General features: G+C 48.0%; 1 protein-coding gene across 3 annotated transcripts in view; it reads left to right on the top strand.

The window, feature by feature from the left end:
- kif26ab (kinesin family member 26Ab) overlaps nucleotides 1-24,451 on the top strand; it is a 54,305-nt gene that overhangs the window by 8,310 nt on the left and 21,544 nt on the right. For 2 of the 3 annotated variants that reach the window (XM_011617247.2, XM_011617256.2), the window contains exons 3-4: nucleotides 12,427-12,897; nucleotides 17,186-17,382. In XM_011617247.2, the coding sequence (XP_011615549.2) occupies nucleotides 12,427-12,897; nucleotides 17,186-17,382 (668 nt within the window). The remainder of the gene's footprint in view (nucleotides 1-12,426; nucleotides 12,898-17,185; nucleotides 17,383-24,451) is intronic. The other variant, XM_011617250.2, reaches the window with a different exon arrangement.

Here is a 24,451-nt window from a genome sequence, read left to right as displayed (position 1 = left end):
TTCCTCTTTCCATCTTTTCCCAACAATCCAGCACATTACTTAGGCAACTAAATAAACACCTTTTTATAGTTCGCTGTAGTCTAAGTCTAAAATAGCATTGAATTATGCGTTTTAAACAAAAATCACACGACAATAAAGCGCCAAATCTAAGTCATTCCAATCACGGTTGGCTAGTTTATCTACCTTTGTTTTACAGGAAAAGTCATCGTTAGCTGAGTAATTTTGTAACAGTTCTGCTCCTCCAGAACCTTTGGCATCTGTTATGTTTAGTTTGGAGCTCCGGATTCCGTTTGATGGATTTTTAAAGCAAATACGTCCCAGAAGAGCCTCTCATTGAGCAGCTGCGCTAAAGTTTGCTCTGTTTTCTAGTTCCATATACAGCGTGTTTGGGTGACAGAATGCATGTGTGTGTGTGTGTGTGATTCCTTTTGTGTTTGTGCAATACAAGATGGATGTGATGGGTTGTGCTATGATTGGTAGATGGTTGCTTTAACTCCTCTCGCTTGCCCCCCCCCCCCCCCACAGCACAAATGGGATATTCTTTATTGTCAGCAGCTCGTTCCGATACACAGAGTGCTCCATAAATCCCTCCGCGGCGTTAAAAACGCCAGTCAAAGTTCACGCTGCTCATGTTCATTTCATGCATGAGCGTCCAGCGTGCGCTCGGACCGTCCCGGCGATGCGTGTGCACGTGCGTGCAAGTGCCAGCAGGAAAAAGATAGAGATGAGTGGCGCTCCATCCTTTCCACTTTGCAGCAGGAGTCATCCATCTCTCTGAACCTAACTGCTGCCAATTTATGGCTGCATTATTACGGCTGGTGTTTTATCCTCATTTCCACATCCTGTCCCGGTGGAGGTCTGTTTAATGGAGAAGGTGACCAGCGGGGCCATTTTTCCATTCAGTGGGCGTAGTTTTAGGATTAGTAGGGCTCTTTCAGCCCTTTTCCAGTACTTTCAGTATGATTTCTAGCAGGACACTTCCGTGTTTAATTGCACTCCGCTGTGGCAGTTTAATTTTTGGACTCTGTTTCAGCGACTTGTTATTGGGTTAAATGCAGAATTTCAATTTTCCCTGTGCAAGAGTGTCCAGCACTTTAGTCTTCCACTGTGGACACAGACCTTTTTGTTTGATTTCTATAATGGGTTCTGTCCAGTTTCAGAATAATAGACGGGTGCCAGGACGTTTTCCCCCACTTGTTTGCTTTCCCAAAGGAAATACGGCTGCATGATATTCCACAAAATGGCAGCAAATATTCTTCTAGGCGGTGAATAATCCTATGTGTTCAGTTTCTCTGTGAAAGTAGACAGGTCAGCCTCGGCAGTATGGATTTTTATACATTTTTATAGAGGATTTTTACGTGACAGAAATTGATCATCAGACAATGGTGGTTTTTTTTGTTATTGATGGGCGAGAGGCAGCGGATATTCGTCAGGGTTGCAGTGGTCTTACTGTCGAGGCACATTCAGACGTGCACGTAGCCACCAGTGCTCAGAGTTTTCCCATAAGCGGCAGCTGAGATGAGAGGAGGGCAACGGTTCGCGCACAAGTTGCCTCACGGTTGATGAATGGGTTATTTTATTGCCGGAGTTGCTTTGGAAGTCGGCATCAAAGCGAAGAAAATCCCGGCCTTCAGTCGACCTTTGAAATATGTCTCGCTCAACGCATTCACGCTGAAGGTCACTGGGGTTGAGAGCGAAAATGAGGTAATTAATTTATATTCCAATCAACAACGGGGCGCTGCCAGGAGTCTTGATGCCATCTTGAGCTGCCCCCACAGGAGAGGGGAGTAAACCTTCATCTGCCCCTTTCCCAGCGAGCGGCTCCCATTAAGCGAGCCGTCCTTTACGCGTCCCCTCTTGTTACCGTCGCTCCGTTTTATGATGTCGCTCTCCCGGCTGAAGAGCTCTGGGCTGTTTTATCTCCTTCGCATGTGTTGGGCACTTAAAGTTAAACCTCTGTGTTTATGGGTCCCAGACTGCCTCTCCATCCTGTGCGTTTGCTTCTCAGTATCAGTGTTGCCCATAAAAGCCCAGCTACCCTCGGCATTCTGGGAAATCACCATCGGACGTCGACCACCAACTAAGTGCCTCATTCTCATGCTGCCTATCAAAACAGCACGGAGTAAGCATGCGCTGATACGTGCTCACGTCTTCTGCGTAACCGAGCGCTGCTTGGTTTAATTTACATCTCCCCTACGGTGACCTTGCAGGGAGTTTTAGCCAATTTAGCATCTCTCTCTCTGAAGTCTAGAAACCAACATGAGGTCCCACCTATTGTTTACTATTCTAAATGTGTCCATCAGCTGGAATGCCTTTGAACGTGTCCGTGCGACACACAAGTGCTCCCCTGGTCCTGGTGCCCCCGTGAAAAGAAGGAAACGCATGTGGAGCACATCTGCAGCCGTTAGCTCGTCAGGCGTGGATGTTCTGTCCTCTGACCCTTTTGTTACATTCGGCAACCCCGAGCGGCTCCCTTGTGTCTGAAGCAAGTTCAGACAGCTGGGGGTCTGTGTGGTTTCATTCAGCCTCTGTGTTTCCCTTAAGACCTTAGTCAGCGACTTTGGGTGCATTCGTGAGCTCTGTGATGAATCATCAATCCCTTTCCTCCTTTCTCTCGTCTGATTTGCCATAAATGTTTATGATTGGTCTCTTTTCCATCTTTTTTCCACTGGTCTCCTGACCTCTCTGTGACCCAGACACGTGTGTTCGGGAGCATGCGCATTCAAAATGTGGCCTTCCCATCCGCAGGAGCATTCCTTCACCAACATGTAATTTCTGCTGTCACACGGTCATTACCACATCCATCTACCGAGACATTACCACCTCCTCCCTCCTCTGTCCATTCGCTGACCTCTCGTCCTCCCCTCTTCCCATGCTGGGCACTTATGTCTTCATCTTTTTTCTTTTTTTTACAAACTAATGATTGTTTTAGCTGAAGCAGGAGACCAGGTTTGAAAGGGAATTCGCCCATCAACAATATCATCCAATCACATCTAATATCTAAAGAACTGAAATCTCCTGCATTGGCGAAAGTGAATCTTTGAGGAGAGTAAATATCAGGCAGATCTGAAGGACTGATTAGTTGGTTCTCCTAGAAGAGGTCAGATTGTAAAGTGGTTCCAGTGCTTGACAACCCCTACAGTAGCCACAGCACCATAGTGATGGGGGGGTTCAGGCTCTGCACAATACTTAATTATCTCATAAACAAAGACTAGCGGGAGGATCAGAGGGGGCAATCAAAGTGACCTGTTCCTTTGAGCTTCTCTCAACATCAACAAAGCCTCTCTAATGGCCCCCGTCACTGCATTTGTTGTGTCTCACCGCGGTGTGCTTCCTGTCCACATAAAAGGCTCGCATTCCGAAAAGAGCTTCGGAAAAAGGGCCTTGCACCTCCCTGGGTCTGCGATGCCTCCTCTCCTCTCCTCTCCTCTCCTCTCCTCTCCTCTCCTCTCCTCTCCTCTCCTCTCCTCTCCTCTCCTCTCCTCTCCTCTCCTCTCCTCTCCCCTCCTCTCCTCTCCGTCTGCCACAGTAGGCATTGACATTGCTCCTCCACTCACCTTCACAGTGGATGTTTGCTTCCCCATGGCGACCGCAGCTTTCATCTCTGCTCTTTCAGCCTTGTGTCCGTGACTTTGGTGGTCTGTTTTATTGCGTTCCTTTATGCGACGCTGTGCCGGCGTGCTGCTGGAAGCCATGGGAGGAAATGTTTGACACACAGAAGCCTCTGCCAGGCTTTGGAGAGGCTTTTTCTGCTCTGGCATCACGTAGCCATGTGTGCGTCAGGCGTGATTAGCGCCTTTCGTGTTCGTGCTAGACTGTGTCTGTTTTTTTTTTCTCTCTTTTTAAAGTTTTCTGGATGCAGAAGCCTCTCAAACAACAGTCATCCGCTGCACAGCAGAAGGGAACAGCAGCAGGTCGGAGGCAATCTCTGCTTGTTTGTGCAACTATGTTATCATCTCCTGTTTCCTGTCAAAACAGGAAATGACAGGGGTGAAAATGGAGTGTAGGAAAGTGCTGCCTTGATGTCTGCTGGCTGGAGACCCGGCTCTGCCCGTCAGTGACCCTCCCGGCCAGGAAAAACAGACCCGTTCAGGGCGTAACCCACAGCGGGAGCCTGCGTGGTGTTATTTTTATCACTTTCACAAAGCACAGGGATGCTTTTCCCAGCTGTTGACACAGGTCCGGGTCAGTTTTGTCTCCAAAACAGCGCTGGGGGAGAGAGAGAGAGAGAGCGAGACGTCCCATCTGGCCCTGTCCCGCTGGCAGGCAGCCCGACATGATTGCGCTCTCTGTTTAGGAAGGGAAATCCCTTTTGACATTTTGTTAATCATGAAAACGAGACACTCCTTCTCTCTGGATGATCCCTAGACCTCCATCACAATTCCTCGCACGTCAGGCCGGAGCTGCCGAGCGCTTTCATCCATCCATCACGCGTATTTGTTAATTTCTTAAACAGGAAGGCGAATGCAACACTGTGACAGACACCGTGAACGCTTTTTAATGGGACTAACCTGTGATCACATTCCAGCAGTCGTCGCCAGGCTAGTGCCGTGATGCGGCTTAATGAGAAGGCAAGGGCAGCGCTGCACAGCTGATTAGGGAGCCAGCTAATTATGGGGTGTTGAACAGCAATGAAACTCTCCTCTCTGTAAGACAGAGAGTCGCAGTGATGGAATTCCAGGGGTTTGAAGGCAGAGCTAAGTTTAGCACTTTATGGTGCCTGTTAATAGAAATAGCTGCACGCACAAGAGGGCTATTGTCAAATGGGGCTGTTTGCATTAAATAAATGTTTTGTCTGTGTTTTAAGAGCAATTTGCTTAACGACACTGGGTAAACCCGAAAGAGAAGACCATCGGACCCGAACATGAGCAGCAGTGATGCTTCTCTAACCCAGATTGAGATGTGTTTTTTTTCGCTCACTGTCGATTTCATCAGCAGCGAAGTTGGGGTTCATTTGTCTCCCCTGACAGACCTTCGGGTGGTGCTCCAGCACTCTGGCAGGAGGCCGGGGCCACACTGACCTCCACGAGCTGGACAATTAGCTACCCTTTGACCCTGAAATCCCAGAGTCCGGCCCCGAGCCTGTATCGAGCGGACCTCTGCATCCACACACGCACTTTACACCCAAATGTGTGTTTTCAGATTTAAATGAGTGCATGTACTGTACCATGTTATTCAGACTGACAGGATCTAATAGCTTCCACTGGAGCTTTACGCTCCTCAAATCCTTCCCCCATAGCAACATTCAGAACACATTAGTGTACATCCATCATCCGCAGACTAAACTAGTCATCCCTCTGTGACTATTGTTATTTAACTGCTCTTAACAATGTGGATGTTGCGCCTTTGTTTATCACTCCTGGTTTATATTTAAATCTTGTCAGATCCAAACATACAGGGTAAAAGTCAAAGAAAAGCTCAGCTTTAAAGCCACTAAGGATTGTCCATTCATGGCCTAGTCTGCCTGTGTCCATGTATTTTTTTACACGAGGAAGACAAAGCAGCCTAACCAGCCCTCGCCGTCTCATTTGCATAACAAGTGGAGCGATGTGTTTTGATTTCTGTTGCAGGCCACGGGGCCGTTCGTGGGGCGTCATTGTTGCTCCAAGAAAGTGATAAAATGTGCACGTGAAAACATTTTGATAAGCCCGGCTGCATGTGAATGGAAATCCTTTGGTTTCAGTAAGTGGATTAGTGTGCAGTATTCTCCAGAGATTCCGACTACTTCCTTATCTGCCCGATGTTCGACTGAATGTGTCTAGACGTCTCAATTAGCAAGAATAAAAAAAGATAATGGCTAGCGCTTATCTTAGTAGGTTTTTTTTTCCTGCCAGTACACCCACCAGCTGTCAATACCCAGTACTTATAAACAAAAAACAGTATTAATACATCAGGTCCTGCCTGAAAGGCACATGTTGATGCTTGAATATGTATTATTAGTAATAATTGTGTCCTCTGCAAAGTCATTGGCATGGTAATGACATCTTTGATGACAAATTACCACCCCCCCCCCTCTTTCTGTCATGCATGGAGACGAGGATGTCGCTCCAGAACTACTCTGCTATGCGCGGCGCTGCGGCCGCCGCTATTGTTCTGCTGATACGCTGCGCCTTTTTTTGAGACACAAAGCATGTCGCTCCCTGAGATAATGCACCGGGAAGCAGACTGGGATGCGACCACTCTGCGTAGCTCCATCTGGCTCAGAAAGTCTTGCGTCTTGTTTTACGAACGCCGAGAAGGATGCACAATGGGGGCTAACCTTTAGCTTGTTCCACAGCCGCGGAGACTTTGTGATGCTAATGAGCTAACCTGTTGCTCACGTGTGCCGCTTGGTGAAAATGAGATATCTGCTGAGTGAAAAAAGAGGATCCACGCTCCAAATATTAACCACTTACAAAGTCATTATGGGATTCTCTCGCTCGTCACCTCACGTACAGGAGGACAGAAACTCCAGCAGCAAAACCCTGAATATTCATCCATGTGGCAGCTTGCCAGCATAATGGCCGTGCCGTCCATTCCAAGGGAAAAGTGGAGAGAATAATTGTTGTAGGACACTCAACATTTCACCTTGTCATCGTTTTTATCCTGCCCTACTTCAGCCGCTGTGCAGCTCCACGTTTCTGCAAATGCTTTCTGCATGCTAATATGTGACATCCATATGTTTGTGTGCACGTTGCTGCTTGACATGACCGAATATTCATGATCTGAAAATCGCCAGCTTAGACAGCGGTTCATTTTCTCTCTAAATAAACAGTGGGGATAAGCCGTTCCTCTGTCTCCTGGTCCAAACCAAGAGCTCTCCAGAGAATGCAGCTCTCGTGGGCCGACAATTGAGACAGAAGATATGCTGAAAAGAGGTTGGAGTTACAAGTGAAGTAGTGCTTTGGGCTGATGGAATACCACTGTGGAAGCTCAGCGAACCACCGAGTGTGTTTGAGCTCTAGCACACAAATTAATCTCTCAGCGAGCTCTCAGTCACACGCCTGATCCGTTATTCCTCACTCTTCCGAATCAGTCGAAAACTTTAGCGGTGAAGTGGCGGAGCGGGAGGGACGGAGCGATGCTGCAGAAGGAGCGGAGGAAGAACAAAGCCTGTCTGAAGGGGACTTCTTTTCTTTATGCACGTGAACAAACAGGAACCAGGTGATGAACTGACTGGGGGCACGAGGGGGGCATTGATGGATGGGCGGGGCTTGAGAAGACGGCCACATGAGGGGGGGAACACACGTCCACACAACGCTTGCTTTAGCCCGCCTTTCACGTTCACAACATGTACATGAATGTATCACAAGCATCCAGGCCGTGACAAACCGGCGGAGCGTACGGCGAGGTGACGCGTCATTACATGGAGTCATTAGTGGCTGCAGGGTGGTTCGGTAAACACACTCGAGGGACGGGATCAGACGTCATCTATGTATAACCCCGGGGTCAGCAGGACAGAGGCTCCTATTTTATGTCTGGCGACAGCTGTTTTTATGCCTGACAGGAGCCATCAGCTGCAACTGTACCGCCACCCGCTTGTATCCAAGTATTCCAAAATGGTCACAATGGAATTTGTCGTCAATCTCGATTCCGGCGACAGATTTGCCCGACCCCTCTGATCGCGTGTGTCGCTGAGGGACTCCGGCCAGGCGGGGGCCGTCATGTGCTGACGGGGGGGGAAAGGCTATTTGCATTTCCCCTCATCAGCTCACTAACAGTTCAGGGAAGGGAGGGAGGGTTGAAAACCAGGGCCAGACTGACATCTGTCTCCGTGAGCTCCACATGAGCAGATGCCTGATGCTGGGAGACATGGCTGTTTATCCCTGGGAATGCTGAGGCACGCAATAGACGGGCCTTCCTAAACAAGGTAATGATCTGTTTGATCTGAAAATGAGGATGTTTGTTCGTCATAATGGGGTGTTGACTCCATATGCACGCAGTCGGCATGAGATAGCTGCAGAAATGACTGATAAGTTCACCAGTTAAAAGGGAATTACTCAGCTATTTTTGTGTTAAACTTCCATTTAGTTGGGATGTTCCAAAAAACAACAACCCTGGAATCACAGGAGATTCTGAGGAACAGGACTGAATCATTTCATCAGGAAGTGACCCTAGAAAAGCAGACACGTCAGTTCTTTTTCACACTGGCGCGGAGCATAAATGACTTCATTACTACCTTAATGTGTGTTTTCGTCTGACGCGGCACTATTAGATAATGACAGCGCGCTTGTGTTGCTGCAGATTTTGCACTGTTTGGGGGAAAAGTCTTCTTACAGTTATGTTAAAACTTGTCAAGTCGGCAAACAGTCGCAAAACATCTGCGTGATGCGATGTTGGCGAGCCGTAGGGTTGGGGTTGGGGTTTGTCTGTGTCCAACCAAAGGCTTTCCCACAGAGTCAATCGCATGCTAGTGTGACATCCTGAGTCATTGTCTCCTCCGCCTCGAAGCAGCCAGTGGTTAAATTTGATGGTCTTCTCCTGCACTAAAGGCTCCACCTGATATCTATTCAGGAACTCGGGCCTTCCAGCTCTGCTGCTTCGGGGAAGCTGAGGCGGTTCAGCTAGCTTGGAAATCCGGGGAGAAAGGTGGAGATGGTAGGGAGAGCTGAAAAAGAGCAGAGACCAGAGAGGGATTTCACCACTGGAGGTGTTGCTTTTATCCTGAGAATGTAATCTGCCTTAATGCCCTGTCCACCCGGGGCTAGCCCAGCAGCTGTGCTCGTTTTCCTCCACCTCGGCTGCTACCGAGCCCGGCTACCTGTGGGAAAAAGGAGCTCCCACGTCTCCTCTTGTCCTCGCCCCCGTACCCGGACTGCTTATTGGGTGGCCAATCCTTTTGAAATGTTGCGTGTTGGGGGTCGACTTCATTTCAGGCGTCTCCAGAGGCAGGATAAGGGAAAGTCAGTAGTGAAGGGGTCGTTCGAGTCAGCAGCCGCTGTGTGGTCCAGATTTTACAAGAAATGCAGTCATAGGAAGTACTTAAGAACTGTGATGTGTAAACAGAACTGGTGCAGGTCCAGTGAAGAGAGACATAAAGTGTGGCGCTGACAGCAGAGTGTGTCCATAACAATAAAGTAGCGATGCGGAGAGAGAAGGAAGGAAAGGAAAAATCTGAGTCAACGGTTGAATCAACGTGTACTTTCAGAGTACCGATCATTGAGGCTCATGTGAGAAGCCTGCAAGTAAACTGCAGCTTCCAGAATGGCACCGATTTTTTTGAATTTTAGAAACTCTTTTCAGATTTGACACGCCGCCAGCTCCACAACGATGATTTTTTATTTTTTTTTGCATCACGGGGGTTTGCACATTGATTTGATTTTGCTTTGATTTTCGCTCTCTGCCATTGCTATGGGCGGTCATAGGGAGCTTTTATGTCTGCAATACCGTTTTGGCTCAACTGGGATAGAAAATAGAGTTTCCCAGCGTATTTTACTTTCAATGGAGCGCACCTAAATGTCTCCGCTACGACTCATGCTTCTCAAATGGCAATAACCTCGCTGTTATTTAAGGTTAAGGCCGTTTGCGGCTGCATGACCTGCCACTCCACATTACATGCAAATGTTGGACGCAGTGAGAATGTTGAAGGTCTTGCGAGACAGAAATCATGCATGGCCACCACCATCGCTGTCCCCTCATCCATAAGTAGTTATGGTTGAGGCTGTTTCTATCAGCCTCCGGGCTGTGGGTGATAACCCTCTCCATCATCCCAGCAAGACAGTTGGTTAGTTGGCTGGCCCGTTCCTGCTGCTGCCGGCCTGGTTTTCATCACGGTTAGTATGAGGGATAGAGACAAACAGAAGTCTATAAGGGCCTTGAAGGGCTCATTCCACAGGCAGGCCTTTATCTCCTCTGAGTGCTCGGCCGGCCTCCTTTCCATAATAAGGCCATAGCATCTGACTGCATTTGTCCCCAGAGTTGAATAAAGATCACCTCTGACAGGCAGTAAACCAACACAATTGGCCCACAAGCCTGGAGGTGAGGGCCAGAGGCCCCCCCCCTTCCCCGGCCCGCCTCCTCCCACCTCGCTGTCCTCATATCATTACCCAACTGTCTGTAGAGAAATTCTGGTGTGAAAACCAAAACCATCTAGCACTTGTGCCAAACAATGGAAGTCAAAGCCCTTAACAGCCCCCCACCCCTGGCAGGAGCCCTTGGAGCCTTTGGACAATTCTGCACATTCTTGCCTGAAGCCGTGCTAATCCTCACACCCACTTGTTGGTGTCAGTAATCAAACTTATAAAGGAGAAGCTAAAAATGGCTCAGGGTTTGAGTGTGCTCCTCATTGATGCAGAGACTCTCTCCCACTGGCAGCTGGAACATCTGACTGTCTTAAAGAGACGCTTGTACTGTAAATAAGGCGCCAGGTGTGACAGATGTGTGAAAAATTCTACTTCCACTTTTGATGCCCTCCCCTCCATCTCTTACGTGCCATATAAAGATGGATTCTGTGGCCTTCGGGGCTTTCACGGCCACATCACTCTCCTCCACACCTCCGACATCATCATCTTCCTCATCATCGGCGCCATCAACCTCATAAGCCTCATGGCCATGACCTTTTATTCACTCTGCCGGGCGTAAAGCTTACAGACAGCTTTACAGGAGAGAGCCTGCTCTCTAACCTCCGGAATCCTGGCTGAATAGCAGATGGGCTCAGCTTTGTGTGTCTTTTTATTAGCTCCCTTAAATCAACACTTAACAATGCATGGCGAGAGAGAAATTGATTTCCTTCATCTACCAGCACCCCGAGGTGGGTAAAGGGTGGTCTGAGGGTAAGGGGTTAGGGGTGATGGAAGGGCGGAGTCGACTGCTTATGACTCCGTCTCAATTTCCTGTCTAGGAAGCCTGTGCATGACGGCAGAGCAGCCTGTGAAAATAGCAGCCTGTAATGTTTTACTTACTTGTCTCCTATTTCATTTTGGCAGACCGTTTCGTCTTCATTCATGCAAACGGCCGTGTCCTTTACGTAAATGTCACGTCTGAGCGGAGATTGTTCGTGTGTCTGGACACCAGCGGGATTACATATCATGTCTGGATGCTTTATGATGCTATCATATTTATATTATAATCTTCTTACATTTTAATCCCTTCCTCATCGGGAAACACTGCGACATTCACTCGATATCTGGCTGCACTCGATCTGCTATTGGCTGGACGCCAGTTTCTTATTCCCCACAAGACTTACGGGATTTTGTACATCCGGCGTTGTGAGTTCTACCTCTGGTTTCTGTGGCAGTAAAACATCAACTAGAACCAGTCAGTAAGCATCAGCCCAGATGATATGGAGGTTATGTCTGCTCAGCTGGGTGCTCCATCCATCCATCCATCCATCCGTCCATCCGTCCGTCCGTCCGTCCGTCCGTCCGTCCATCCATCCATCCATCCATCCATCCATCCATCCATCCATCCATCCATCCCTCTTTATGTGACCACACTGTTAAATCTGTGTCCTCCTGCAGAGAAAGGTCATCTAAAAGTCTTGGTATGGATCTGCTTTCCCTGGGAGGAGGCTTGGGTTCCCTCACCCCTCTGTCTGCGGTCTGCGACTCTGTCAGTATTTAGTGCCACTGTATTAGAGACGAGGATTGCCCCCCTCCCCCCTCCAGCTTCTCTTCTCCTGATCACCTCTGAGATTCCACAGAGCAAAGGCCTCATAAACATTTATGTATGGGCTGTGGGCTCATGTCTTAGGCCACAGCTCTGCCGGGCAGCAGGGCTGCGCCCCTTTACACTCCTTAAGAGACTGCTCTCCCTGTTAGTGTTTGTGTGTTTGGATGAGTGTTTATTCCCCAAAAACAAAGAGTAAGCTACGTTCCACCCTGGCTATCAGGGATTTGAATAGCTAACATATACTGTAGCTCTGCATGTCCCCGTCTTACTGGAGGATGTATTTATTTTCACATTTGGTGGCTTATCATATGTTTCCATGCTGGGGCACTTGTATGTAAATGTATAGAGTATCTTCAGCTGTTGTTTTCCTTTGTCCACCCCCACCCCAAGCAGAGATGGACACCCTGGTGAGATACAAACTAGAGACAAAGTGAAAGGACAAAACTCAGCTGGACACCATCACTGAAAGCAGGGATAGGCTGAGATCTCAGCTATCACTTTTATAAAGCGCTACAAAATAAATAGATGTCGCATTTTTTAAAGTGCTCCCTCTTGTTTGCTTTGGTTTTTAAAGCATACAAGGATTCTGAGCTCTTGGTTGCACAGAGGAAAAGCACGCCAGCATAAACAATAGTTTCATGAAAAAGGAAGTGGAACTAATTAAGGCACGAGGGCCCCAGAGGGTTTTGAGGAACCACACGGCTATAGGAGCCAGCAAATGTGAAAATCGACCAGGAAATTATTTCAAAAGAACAAATTGTGTGATCTGCTCGAAGGCATGCGCTGAAATGTGCATGCGAGGAATTAAATTCTCTCTTTTGTGTGTTATCTTTACAGGACCCAGGATATGCGACCTTCCTGTTCGAGCAGCTCCAAAGACCCGCGAGCCACGAAGCCGGCGTCAGCAGCTGCCACGTGTGCTCCACGCCGCTCCATCAACTGCGGCAGGAGGCCTTGCAGGGGCTCCACGCTCCCATGCTCACCTTTAACTCAGACATGCCAGCTTCCTCCACCACATCCTACTTACCACAGCCCGGCAGGTTCGCTCTGTCGTCCTCCAGCATCAGACCACTGCCCAGAGGCCCGCCGTCTGTCAACTCTCTGCTGCCACTGGGAGAGAGACACAGGGCGCCAGGGGTGCCGCAGAGCACCACGATCTCTTCAGCGTCCAAGACCAGCGTCCAGGTGACTGTGGCAGGAGGGCAGCTCAGTGGGTCTCTGGGCTCTGTCACCATTCAGGCGCAGCAGTACCTAGAGGGCATGTGGAGCATCTCCAGGGTCAACACTCTGATCCCCCAGTCTAAACCGGTACGCAGGTTTTACTTTTAAAATGGTGCAACAGTCGGGGGAAGATGAATTCTGTCGTTCTCTAAAACACACGAGATTCTTTCTCCAGAATTTCCCTCCAAAAACAGAGAGTCAGTACTTCTCGTTCATTCTTGTTCCGTGGCAAATGTTACATTTTGAGAGGGGAGAAGCCCCGCAGAGAATTAGACTGTCAGATCACTGCAGCCGTGCTGACCTCTCATTCCGCAGTAGTCCTGGAGCCCACGGGGAGCTCACAGTTCAAAGGTCATCACAACACCTATCTACCGACCTCCTTCTCAAGAGCATTTGGCATGACCACCCATCAGCCAGCCCATAACTCTTCACATGTTGGATAATCACTGTGTCTCCGGTCTCTATTTCCAGAGTTTAGCTCTTGCCATCATGTGACACATAGTGTTTTTATCTCTGGTTTTAAGTCATCAGTCCTATTTTCCAGTAAAAATGTGTTTTTCCTGGTGATTTGTGCTTTCTGCTGGCTGCTGTGACAGAAGATGCTCCTTTTACCGGTGAGCCTCTGCGGTGGTGGTGGGGACATCTGCTTTCAAGCGTCATTTACAAACCGCCGTGACATTCTTCACCGCGGGCTCAGTGTGCCGACCAAACAGCATGTGCTAACAATCAAGTGCTCCCTGCACTTTAATGTGTCCCATCAGATATATAAATGGTACATTTGTGCTCTAAAGGTGCTGTGAACTGCAGTGGGAGTCTCAGTTGTGGCGAATTTGCCATTGTAGTTGACAGCTAAAGACAGATTTTCACTCCTCTCTTTAATGTCAACAAGTGCTTGTTGAGATGGTTGATGGGAGGAAATCAAGAGCTTTTAACTGCACGTACACCAAGCAGGGCAAATCCAACAACCTGGCACAAAAGGGGGAGGCTGATTTCTCCATCTCTGAGCTGAAAGCAGGCAGAGTGGCCTTGAGAACTGGTGCGAGGCACTCAGAGCTCCAGAGTTGAGGCTGAGGCTCTCCATGGCCAGAGAGGAATATCTTTGAAGTTGGAAGGAATGGGCATTTCTGTAAAATACTAGGAGCTCAATTCATTCTCCCTTGTCCCCCTTTTAAGTGGAAGGCATTTAGGATTTCTCAGACAAAGCAGCAGAGATGGATTCTGTGTGTGTCAGACTGAAATATGTGAGGCTGGGTTAACCAGGCAGCACTCCCACCCAGTCAGTTCTAGGGCACCTTGAAGGGCTGCCCTGGGAACAGGCTGTGGTTAACACCTGGAATGATGTGTGCTATTACAGAAATTGAATTGGGACAGTGGTTTGCAGGAACCTGTTAAACACCAATATGTTTTGGAAGCTTACGGCTGTTTCTTTAAAATATCTCATGAATAAAATCAAACTTCAAATCACAGCAGTGACCAAAATCCACGATTAATTAAAATGGGATCATTATTTACCGAGCAAAGGTAGCCCACCATGGTACATAGCCTCAAAACAAGAACTGGAATGACCCAAATCTTTCAGTCTCATAAATCTCATAACAACACGTGCACTAATCTGCACAGAACGAGAGCTCTGGCACCAGGCTGAAGCCCAGCAGCTGCTCTCGGCAGCAGCTTTTTGGTGCAGCTGGTTGTGCTGAACAGCTTTCTACCAAAAGTGATTAGAGATGACAAGATGTAAAAAGAGAAAGGAAGGAACCATCTCCGTCCTGCCGCGAAAATAATCAATTCAAAACCTGCCCATCAAATGTAGCATCTGCGTAACAGTGGTGGGGATGGACAGAGGTGAAAATACATGTTTTTCTAATACTGTAGGACTCGGAGGTTGATTCCCACCACGGTTGGTTGGTAATAGCTCATGCCTGACAACCAGGACAGCTGGATTAACCTGATGCCTATTTCACCTCGAAAGGAATTGTTGGGTGACCACTGGGGTCAGAGGTCAAAGGGTGATCCTGTACTTTCAAATGGACTGCTGATAGGGTGCTTCAGACTTCAGAGAGGGCTCTTCTCTCTCTCTCTCAAATTCACCCTCTCTCTCTCTCTCTCTCTCTCTCTCTCTCTCTCTCTCTCTCTCTCTCTCTCTCTCTCTCACACACACACACACCCCCAAACATTTTAAGACTTTCCACTGGCAGACCCAGTCAGAGGGATCAACGAGGTCTGGGGGTTAAAGGGTGGAAGGCCAGCTCATTACTGACTCTTGGTGCAAACAGCCCAGCGCACATTGCTCCACTGACACTGTCTAATTACCTGACCAGGGGATACATTCTGTATTCCAGCCAGAATCAGGGCCAGACCAGGTCCAAGGCTGCACAGAGGTGTAAGTCCGGTCATAAAAAGCGATCCTCTGGACCTCTGAGTTCATCGTGTGTATGTGCACATGCACGTATGGGTTTTTGAGCTCCTTCTTATGCCCAGATGTCCCTTCAATGCTCCTGAAATTTGCTGCCACTTGAATTTAAATTTGGGACTACCCAATCAGCGACAAACTGTACACAGCAGCTTTCTGCACAGCTGCTCGTGGAGAGCTCTCGCCCTCGGTGCCAACGCGTAATGGCTCTTCTTCTTTGGTATGTGCACAGTTCCTAACCTGTCACAGACACCAGCATGCTGCGATTCTCGCTGCTCTGGCATCTGCGTGAGGATCTCTGTCAGGCTCGTTTGTGTGGGCAGCCAGCTTTTCTAATCACCTTCATATCTGCCCTAACCTGCACGATGAAGTCTCGAGAGTAAAACCAGACCTCTAAAACAGGGCTGTAATTTGTAGCTCTGATAAGAAGGAATGGTGGGAGAGTGGGCATTCAGGAACGTACTGCAGACCCACATCTTGACAAATGGTCAGAGAGGCTTTTCTTGGACAAGATAATGGACCCCGGCTTTAATATAAAAAACACAGCGCGCTGCATGTTTATTCTAGCACTGGCAGCGCTCTGCACAGCAATAGCAAAGCCTTTCATGTGAATGTCTGAATGTAAATGTGTCCACACATGCTGATATATGGCATTCACTTGTCAGGCTCGGACACATAAATAGCGCAGCTGCTTTAGCTTGTGTTGACAAATGGCAGATAATGGAACGCCATGCGCTTTGCAAAAAAGATTGTAAGGGGTGTTATTTTAGCTGCTAAACATGAATCTAGGCCAAACACTGAGGTGGTAAATATGCAGAACTAAACTGTTATAACACATATCCTGGCACTGAGGCTGCAGCACAGTGGTCAATTTGGAGTGGCTCTGAATGTTTTAAAAGAAAATAAAACTTTTCTTATTTCAACTCCAGCATTTAAAAGCACAAAAGCCAGCCCTTTTGAGCTGCTATTGATCATTTCCTTGAAGGCTGAACCAGCAGCGTCATGAGGATTAACCTTATGTCAGTGTGGTGGCTCCAGCTGAGGCTGAGTCCGTGTAATTAGCTCTCTGCTCTCCTTCCCTCAGCTATGGGTAATCAATGACCCACTGCAGACTTCCAGAGCAGCATGTAAACTTTTAAGCCCATTTTGAGCTTCAACTTTGAAGATCCCTCCTAACATGTAGCAGGAAGGCTCTGCTTTTTTCTCTCCACAAAACTGTGCCCTCTTGTTGAAAATCCTTCTTCAGATCTGTGAGTGGACACTAAAAAGTACCGTCTGACCACTTCAAAGGAGTTCTTGGTTTGATTCAACAACTGGTCATTGTTGGATATTTTTAAACCCACGACTCACTTTTAAACACTAGACAAAGAAGCATTGTAATTCTTAACAGAAAAGTGGCAGATTCAACAAGCAAATGTTCTCAAGTCACATATGAAATAGATGTACTCTATAAATATTTGTGTTACAAACCTGCTCTGTATTTCGCTCGGCAACTGCGACAAAACAGTTTGATGTGTTTATAGAGCCTTCTGATCACATCATTAAAAACCCGCCGGACTTTCCGCACCCGTGGAATCCATGTTTTGTCGTTACTTCATAAACACAGCCAGAATTAGCCAACAGTATAAGTTCCCCCATTGCTTCAAAGGTAGCAGAGTGGCAGATTATGCATTTAGGTCCTCTACAAAAAAAAAAAAATCTGCAGCAGAGTTGAGTAAATTGTTTGTGGAAAACGACAATAGGCTCCATCCAGAGCAGTCTGGAATTTTGCCAGAATCAATGAATGGCGCTGCATATTTGCCGGCAGCTCTTTGTCCTGAATAGTGCTGACTTCCGACCAGCACTGGCTGCCGCAGTTGCCCATCCATCTGTGGCATCGTGGAGGCGCTGTGGTGGCAGGACGGGGAGCAGGAGTGCTGAAACTCACCCGTAATGGTTGTTGTCTTATCTCCCTACGTGCGTCAGCAGGCCCAGGGTTTGATTGGAGAGGCAGACAGGCATGTCGCAGCCGTGGAGCCACCAGCCAACACCATGACCAGCAGCAGCCTGGTCATGCCCTGCAGACTGAAGGGCTCCAGTCAAGCAGAGTTGCCAGGGCCCATCACCAGTACATCCACCTCCTCCTCTCCTTCCACCTCTGCAGCAGCCTCCTTCTTCATCAGGTAAGCTCCCTCCTGCCCTGTCACACTAAAACTCTCTTTTTTGAGTGTGTCAAAAAAGAGAGATTGGATCATAAATGAAGTGTTTGGTGATTAGGTGAGACGCAACCTGACATGAATTCCGGTGTGTTTATAGAAGGTCTGAACGATAAAGAGAGACATGCACCGACTCACATTTGCATGTCTGTCAGAGGCGCTGGTTCAGGGTTTTAACTCGCATGCGGGGCTCCTACACCATAGAGATGTTGTTGCCATGGATGAATTATAGCACCGCCACGCACCGTCGTGGGGTTAAATGAACCTTCCCATTTCTTACAGGCATCAGTGCCCATGAATGGATAACAGAATGACATCATTTGATAAGAGAAGGCAGCATCTCATGAAGAGGCTTAGGTTAAAGCCATGTATTGTCCCCAAGTATTTGGTGTTTATTGATTCTCCTGTCTGGGTTTTAAAGCAGTAATTCAGATCCCCCCACCCCCCAACTTCCACAAAAAAAAAGAAAATGCGGGGTGTGTGTATCTCAGCACTGTTTGGCTTTGCTGTTGCTGTTGCCCTGGAGAATACTTAAGCCCGTCCTGGTGCGTAGCTGACTGGTGCCATGTTGTCAGTGATGGATTCCCTGGAAGGCCGGCCAGCGCGTATATACTCTCCGAGGAGCGTTATGCCGTAATGAATGCTGGCGGAAAGGAAGCTGGTTAAGAATGATGTATTGGACCATTGAAGCGCTGCTCCACAGGAGGTAAAGGGAGCGACACGGGAAGCCCACCGGGGATCCTGAGAAGCTTAGCTTTTCTCCAAGCACCCAAAATGTAGTTTTGTCCTGCCAGCCTTTGCAGAGTGCCACCACGAGACCTCCGTTTTGGCCAACGGGACATTCCAGATGCTCTATATATTTGTAATGTCCTGTCATGAGAGTGCTAGCTCTAAACAACAGCAAGGGGTTGCCATCTCTTTGACAAGGTTAGCTGATTTATTTGTTCTCATGTTTTCTTTGGGCCTGTGCTAAAAGAACATAGAATAGTGAGTTGAGTCAGACCGGCTAGTGTGGGCCAGGAGCAAAAAAGAGGGAGGGGACCTGTTATTTCCCCTGTAGAAGGTCCTGGTGGGGTAAGCGGGGTGGAGGTGGAAGTAACAATAAAATGTTCCACCTTTGATTTCATCCCAGTGATAATTTGCTGCCAAGAATGTGGTGTTTAACTTGGCTAGGAGAAGCACGGCGATGCAGCGGCAGATTTAAACAGCGTTCTCCATTACTACAGAAAAGAGATGTGGCGATGCGCTCTTGATTCACGTCGCATACCCATTTCCCCCGCAGCTGTGGTCCCCAACAGGAATATCAGTCATCAGCTTTGAGTCTTTAATTTAACTTTCTGTATGCTGAAAATGAAGTCCCTTGGTGTAGAGAAGGATTAAATGAATTGCCAATTGTTTCATTTTGTTCTCTCCCACTAGCCCTTGCTCTTTCTGAATTTGAAAAAAATACAAAGAAACAAGTGTCCTTCATGCATTAAATGAGCCTGAAAACTCATATCTGATTAGTATTCTGTTTTGTCCTCTGAAGATACAATTAGTAGGATGCATGTATAAACCCTGAGAGCCCAGGATGGAGGAGCAGAATAACCAAACAGCAGTTCCTGCCCTGATGGAGAGGAGGAAGCTCCTTGGACACTTGTCTGACATTCACTAGCACTGTTCTACTCAGAAATGAAATTTTAATTAGAATGCAATTAGCGAGAGCGCTAGCTGCCCCAGCTAGTCGACCGGTGAGAGAAAAGAGTAGAACAATAGAGATTCATGTGTTTTTTTTATTGAAAGAATAAATCAACCATTCGGGTTAAAAAGGCATTTAATTTGCTTCTTTGAATTTGTCCCCTGAGCAGAGAAATCCTTGTAGAATGTATGTTGACTTGATAACTGCAGAAACCATCAGGTTGAGGGAAAAAAGAGATTTATTTCTGACTGCACCTCGGTGTTATTTCTGTTCTGCTCTTCCTCTTTCCTTGATTCTCCTGCGTGTCCTTTCTCTCCACCTGCTGCGGTCTGCCTCACTCTATCTGAATGCAGCATTAAACCCTACTGTGTGGAGACTTAATGCATTTTCCCTCTCTGGGCTGTTGCTCCTGGGAGATTTTTATAGTAGTCCAGCCATGAATATTATCTTAAATCACAAGGCATCTTTCAAAAGCTTTACTGAAACCCCAGTTATTAAAACAGCAATCCTTCATCTCGCCTTGCATAATCTGGAACGAAAATCGCCCCGTGGGTAGTAATGACTAATCAGCAATTAGTGTGACTATACAGTTGCGGGGAGACAGGAAGTGTCAGAGGTCGGACTGGATGGTCTGTGTATGTGTGTGCACGTCATATATGTGCGTGTCAGAATTAGTGGGGGTGGGGCTAATGGATTTAGAGCCAGGTGTTTCTCTGACTACCAGCTTAACTGCTGATTGCTTGCAACAGAGCATATGATTATTGTATTGACACAGCATTGTGTCATAAAACCAGGCAGAAGTCACGGTGGGGGGTGGGGGAATGTGGCTAAACTACCTCCACAGATTCCGCCCCATCTATCTCTTCCATTGGCACCTGCTATGCTGCAGTTGATTGCTCAGTCTGCGGTCTAATTTTTGTCACCTGACCTCCCTTGTTTATGTCTCTTTACTACCTTGCAATGTTGATACTCGGGAGATGGTTGGATTACTGGTTCCAAAGATACATGCGGGTAAAGAATCCCAGCAACCTAGAGGGGATAATGCAAATCCACGGAGGATTTGGGAGCAGCACTGCCTTCGGAGATGGTGACGGGCTGCTGGGCGGGCTGTTGCAGGGGCAGGGTTGACAGCTGTTTGCTGGAATGCAGCCCTTGAGGAGTGTCAGGAGGAAGAGGTTTTATGGTCATCCATCGCCACCGTACAGCTGCTGCCCAGGTGAGCGCTCGCACGGTAATGACGGTGATTCTGCGGAAGGAGCCCTCCTGTAATTGTGCGTAGCAGGGCCATTTAGCCTCTGTTTTGCTGCACTCACAAAATCTTGCCTTTGTGTTAGCAGCAGTCACTCTGCCCTTCATCCCCCAGGCAGCTCCCAGTAACCATAGAAACAGGTCCTTGAGTTGTTGTAGGTATAAAACGCAGCTTATTTTCCTAGCAGATTGTAAATCGAGAGGTCAAAACAGGCCTCTCAACTTTGCAGGGCTATAATTTGGTTTAGAGCTGAGAGCAGGCTTCAGTAATGACTCTGACATAAGCGCGACTATCACATCGCACAATTATTTGTTGTTAATGCCACTTGTTGGATTATTTGCTTTCGCCAGTTCTCAGCCAATCCAGTATGGAGGTGGAGATGTTGGTGTTGCTGATGCCTGTCAGAGAGGCTTTAAGCAGACAAAGCAGTGCAGAACCATGTCTGGTTGGTTAGTGTGACTGACAGCAGGGATCTCTGTTAGTGGCTAATCAGCGGGACAGATTATGTGGAGCGCAGGGGTCTACTGAGCACACTGCCTCTGGTCCACATGGCAGCGGAGGCACACAATAGGAGTGGCTGTTGTCGTTGACCTGATGATCCGCTGTAAGAGCATCAGGAGCAGGAAACCTGTGGAGACTTTTGAATTTGCCACCATGGGAGTCAAGTAAGTTGTGTTGGACATGTTCAGAAACTGAGCTCGCTCTGATGCTAGCTGAGAGTTTGTCACACTTATGAAGTTGAGACTATTGAGTTGCAGCGTCTATTGTATTTTTTCTTTCTACCTTTCCCTGCGTCTTTATCCTCAGCTGTGTGTCGCTGTCTCTTTCCACCCTGTGAAAAGTGCAGTTTTGTGTGGAGTCAGAGTTGGTGTGTCTGCTCCCTGGAGGTGAGAGGCTAATGGTTTTGTTGTCAAGACACAGCTAGATGGATTCCTCCACCGAAGCGAGAGTGTGAGCAGAATGTTGAGAACGGCAGGAAAATGCTGAAATGCTGGCTCCATTTTGAGGGGAAAAAACCACACCGGAGCTGAATGTTAATACTACCGGTACCTCCAGAGCCTGATGAATGACAATTGATTCATATCAATCTGTTGAATCTGAGCAGCACATGCCCGCAGCTCCAAATGGCTCATCAGAAGTACTGAGTGGGTGGTAGCCGAGATGGTTGAGCTGCTCTCTGGTATTTGTCTGTGTTTACTGTTGGATGAAACACCAGCTGGCAATATATTTCAATAATCAGGCTGACGGGATTAATAGCTGCCTCTGTACAGACACTGTGGCAGGACCAGCTGAGGCCACGACAAAGCTGCAGCCCGTTTTTGAATCCATCCAGGGCCTGTCAGACGCTGTCATGGCCTTGGTGTTGAAAGAGATACAGACTGGTCCTGCGGCCTTGGGCTGCTACAGCAGATAGGTACATACCGCCAACCCGCAAGCCCCACCCTCTGGTCAACCAATATGTGTATGTTGTCTCTCCCTGTCCTATCATCCTCCATCATGTTTACACGTTGGGGATAGTGTTGTGCACCAGGGTGATGGAAGAAGAGCGAGGAGGGGGGGGGGGTTGTCGAGCCTGTGCGAGGGATAACCTGCTCGCCCTTTCCTCTGTTCTCTAAATCCCTGAGTCAGGAAGTCTGTCTGGCCCACTCATCCAGCCTGCAGGGGGGCCTCGGAGCCAGCAAACAAAGAGCTGAAGCGCTGACTCAAGCCTGCGCGATCCCCGTGGGTCCAGCTCTGCTAAGCCCTGTGGGGTGAAAGGGAAACGCTAATGATGGATTCCACTCACATGTGGAGAAATTTCGACATGTGCAGCAAAACCTTGAGAAAAACACTCGTCACCTAACACTGTTGCCTTTTGTCTCCTTGTTCTGGTGACTGGTTCAAATGGCCAAGTTGTGTGTGGCGACTCAAGTGTGGACCGCGGAGGTCATACCCTCGCTATCCGGGCATTTCCTGCTCCGTTTGCCTGCCCACATTACCCGGGGGGGCCACTGAGAAGGTTTCCCACAGGGCGCCAAGACCATGCTTTGCCCTCCAATTCTCCGACCTCCATCCCATTGAATGATAAGGTGCCTCGCACTGTGGGGGGTCCGGTGATGCCGACGGAACCACTTCCGTGTCCTTCAGCGGTATCCAAGTCAAGTCTGTTATCTTTGTCACCTCTGCAGTCGGGACCATCTGTGTGAGTGTCGGGGAGTAAAAGGTTGGTTTGCATTGACTTTGGACAGGGAATACACACTTTTATGGCCTAATGTTTGCACATGCACACTAGAGAGCGTGACAGAATTAACAGATAGGCAATCAATGTCATAATCAGAGAAATGTGTTTGATCTAAATGATATTTGCAACACATTAGATTCCCTACATGGGAATTAGTGCAGCTTAAAAGTTAACGTGAAGGGCGTTTTGACCTCACTCTTGACCATTTTAACATCTGAGGTGAAGCTTCATCAATCCAGAGCCGAGGAGGATTTATCTGCTGTGTTTCTGCCGTTCTGCCGTTCCTTTCTGTGTGCACATCATCTTGAATGAGGAGGATTAGGGGCTGTAATCGGTTCTCGACCCAGCACGTGAGAGCCAGCTGCAGCAAGCTGAAATCCCATTATCCCCGCGCGCTCTGCGTGGCCCAGCCAGCGCTTCTGCATGTCTGACTTTTGAGGTTGACTTTATGAGTGTCTGATACAGGATAAACTGCTTAACATGGAATAATGTGGTTGTCGTGCCTAATGTCCTGGTAGCTGTAAGAGGGGAGACATGACACCGAGTGTTGTCTTTTCTCTATGTGTCCATTGGTCATTTGTCTTCAGCCGTTTCAGCTCCTAGTTTCTGTGAGGTGGAGGTGAATGTAAAACTGGTGTCACCCTTCCTCCAACAGCCTCCCAGCTCTGTCTCCTCGAGACAGCCCACTGATTAATCGCTTCCAAATGTTCTCACTGTTGGTTGTGGTGGCCCCTGTATGGAGCAGAGAAATAAATAATCGGCATACGTCTGAATCTGTCAGCGCGTGATTAATGAAGCTGACAATCAGAGCAGAAGTGGGCTGGCTGCTTTCCAGGCCTCAGTTGTTTGTGCACTTTTAATGTTCTTAAATTATCCTTCGCCTTGATAGAAAGTTATGTCTTCATCTAGGATGACATTATATTTGATCATGCCGACATTATGTGTTATTAATTGCGTTTCGAGTGCTTTAAATCAAACGCTGCGTGCAGAAGGGCCCTCTAACACAGGAAGCATCATTCAGTCAGACAGGATTTGATCTGAGCGCCAAGACTTTTTTCTTTTCCTTTTTTCTTTTTTTTTAGTAGAAAAGCCGCGCTGTGGTTTTCGAGGCAAAACGTGGGTGGGATGTTGGGTTGAACCGGAGTTCAGCCTGTGTATTGAGAGTGTTCTTCCAAAGCCGCTTCAGCCTTGGAGAGGTAGCGCAGCACAGCACACCTTCAGCAGGAGCGGCGTCAAAATGCAGCCGTTAATCTCTGTCAGCAGTGGCAGAGGTGGCGAGACTGCAGGCTGCCGTGCAGCGAAGGACATGTCTTCATTATGGTCTGTCACCTATCAGCTGAAAAGTCAATTTGCTCCCAAGCTTTTATACCGCCACGGACCCAAATTCGGTGCGATAGCTGAGCATTTTTCCCTCCTCTCATCAAGGGTTGCAGAGAGAGTATAGATAAGTCAGGCTCAATTGATTTTCCTTTAAGGACATTTTGACAGTTGCCCGTACTTCCAGGTCTTTCCAACAGGGCCCCTAAATGGTTCCATTTACCTCGTTGACTAACAAATGGGTCCTGCAGAGCTAATGCCCTTTTTGTCCAAGGTTCCATGGCCTGATGTTAAAGCCAGCTAAGGCCATAACGCGGGCTGTTTCTGAATGCTAGGAAGAACAAAACATGTTAAAATATTTAAATGGAATTATTGCCCATTTAACTCGTAAATTTCCTCCATACTGTTTTCTGTAAGCCTCTTTAAGCCCCTAACTTAGCCAAACGGCTTTGTGGCTCCTCATTGTGGGAATTGTGGGCTCAGTGGGTGTTTGACTGAGTGTCCCGGATTTTGAGGCCCACTTGTTTATAGGCGAAAACAGCCTACGACTTTTAACGATTTTTTTTCCACA

Source organism: Takifugu rubripes, chromosome 2, assembly GCF_901000725.2.
Source record: "Takifugu rubripes chromosome 2, fTakRub1.2, whole genome shotgun sequence".
In the NCBI taxonomy this organism is placed as follows: domain Eukaryota; kingdom Metazoa; phylum Chordata; class Actinopteri; order Tetraodontiformes; family Tetraodontidae; genus Takifugu; species Takifugu rubripes.
Note: the sequence above shows the minus strand (reverse complement) of the source record. Positions and strands in the feature narration are given on the sequence as shown.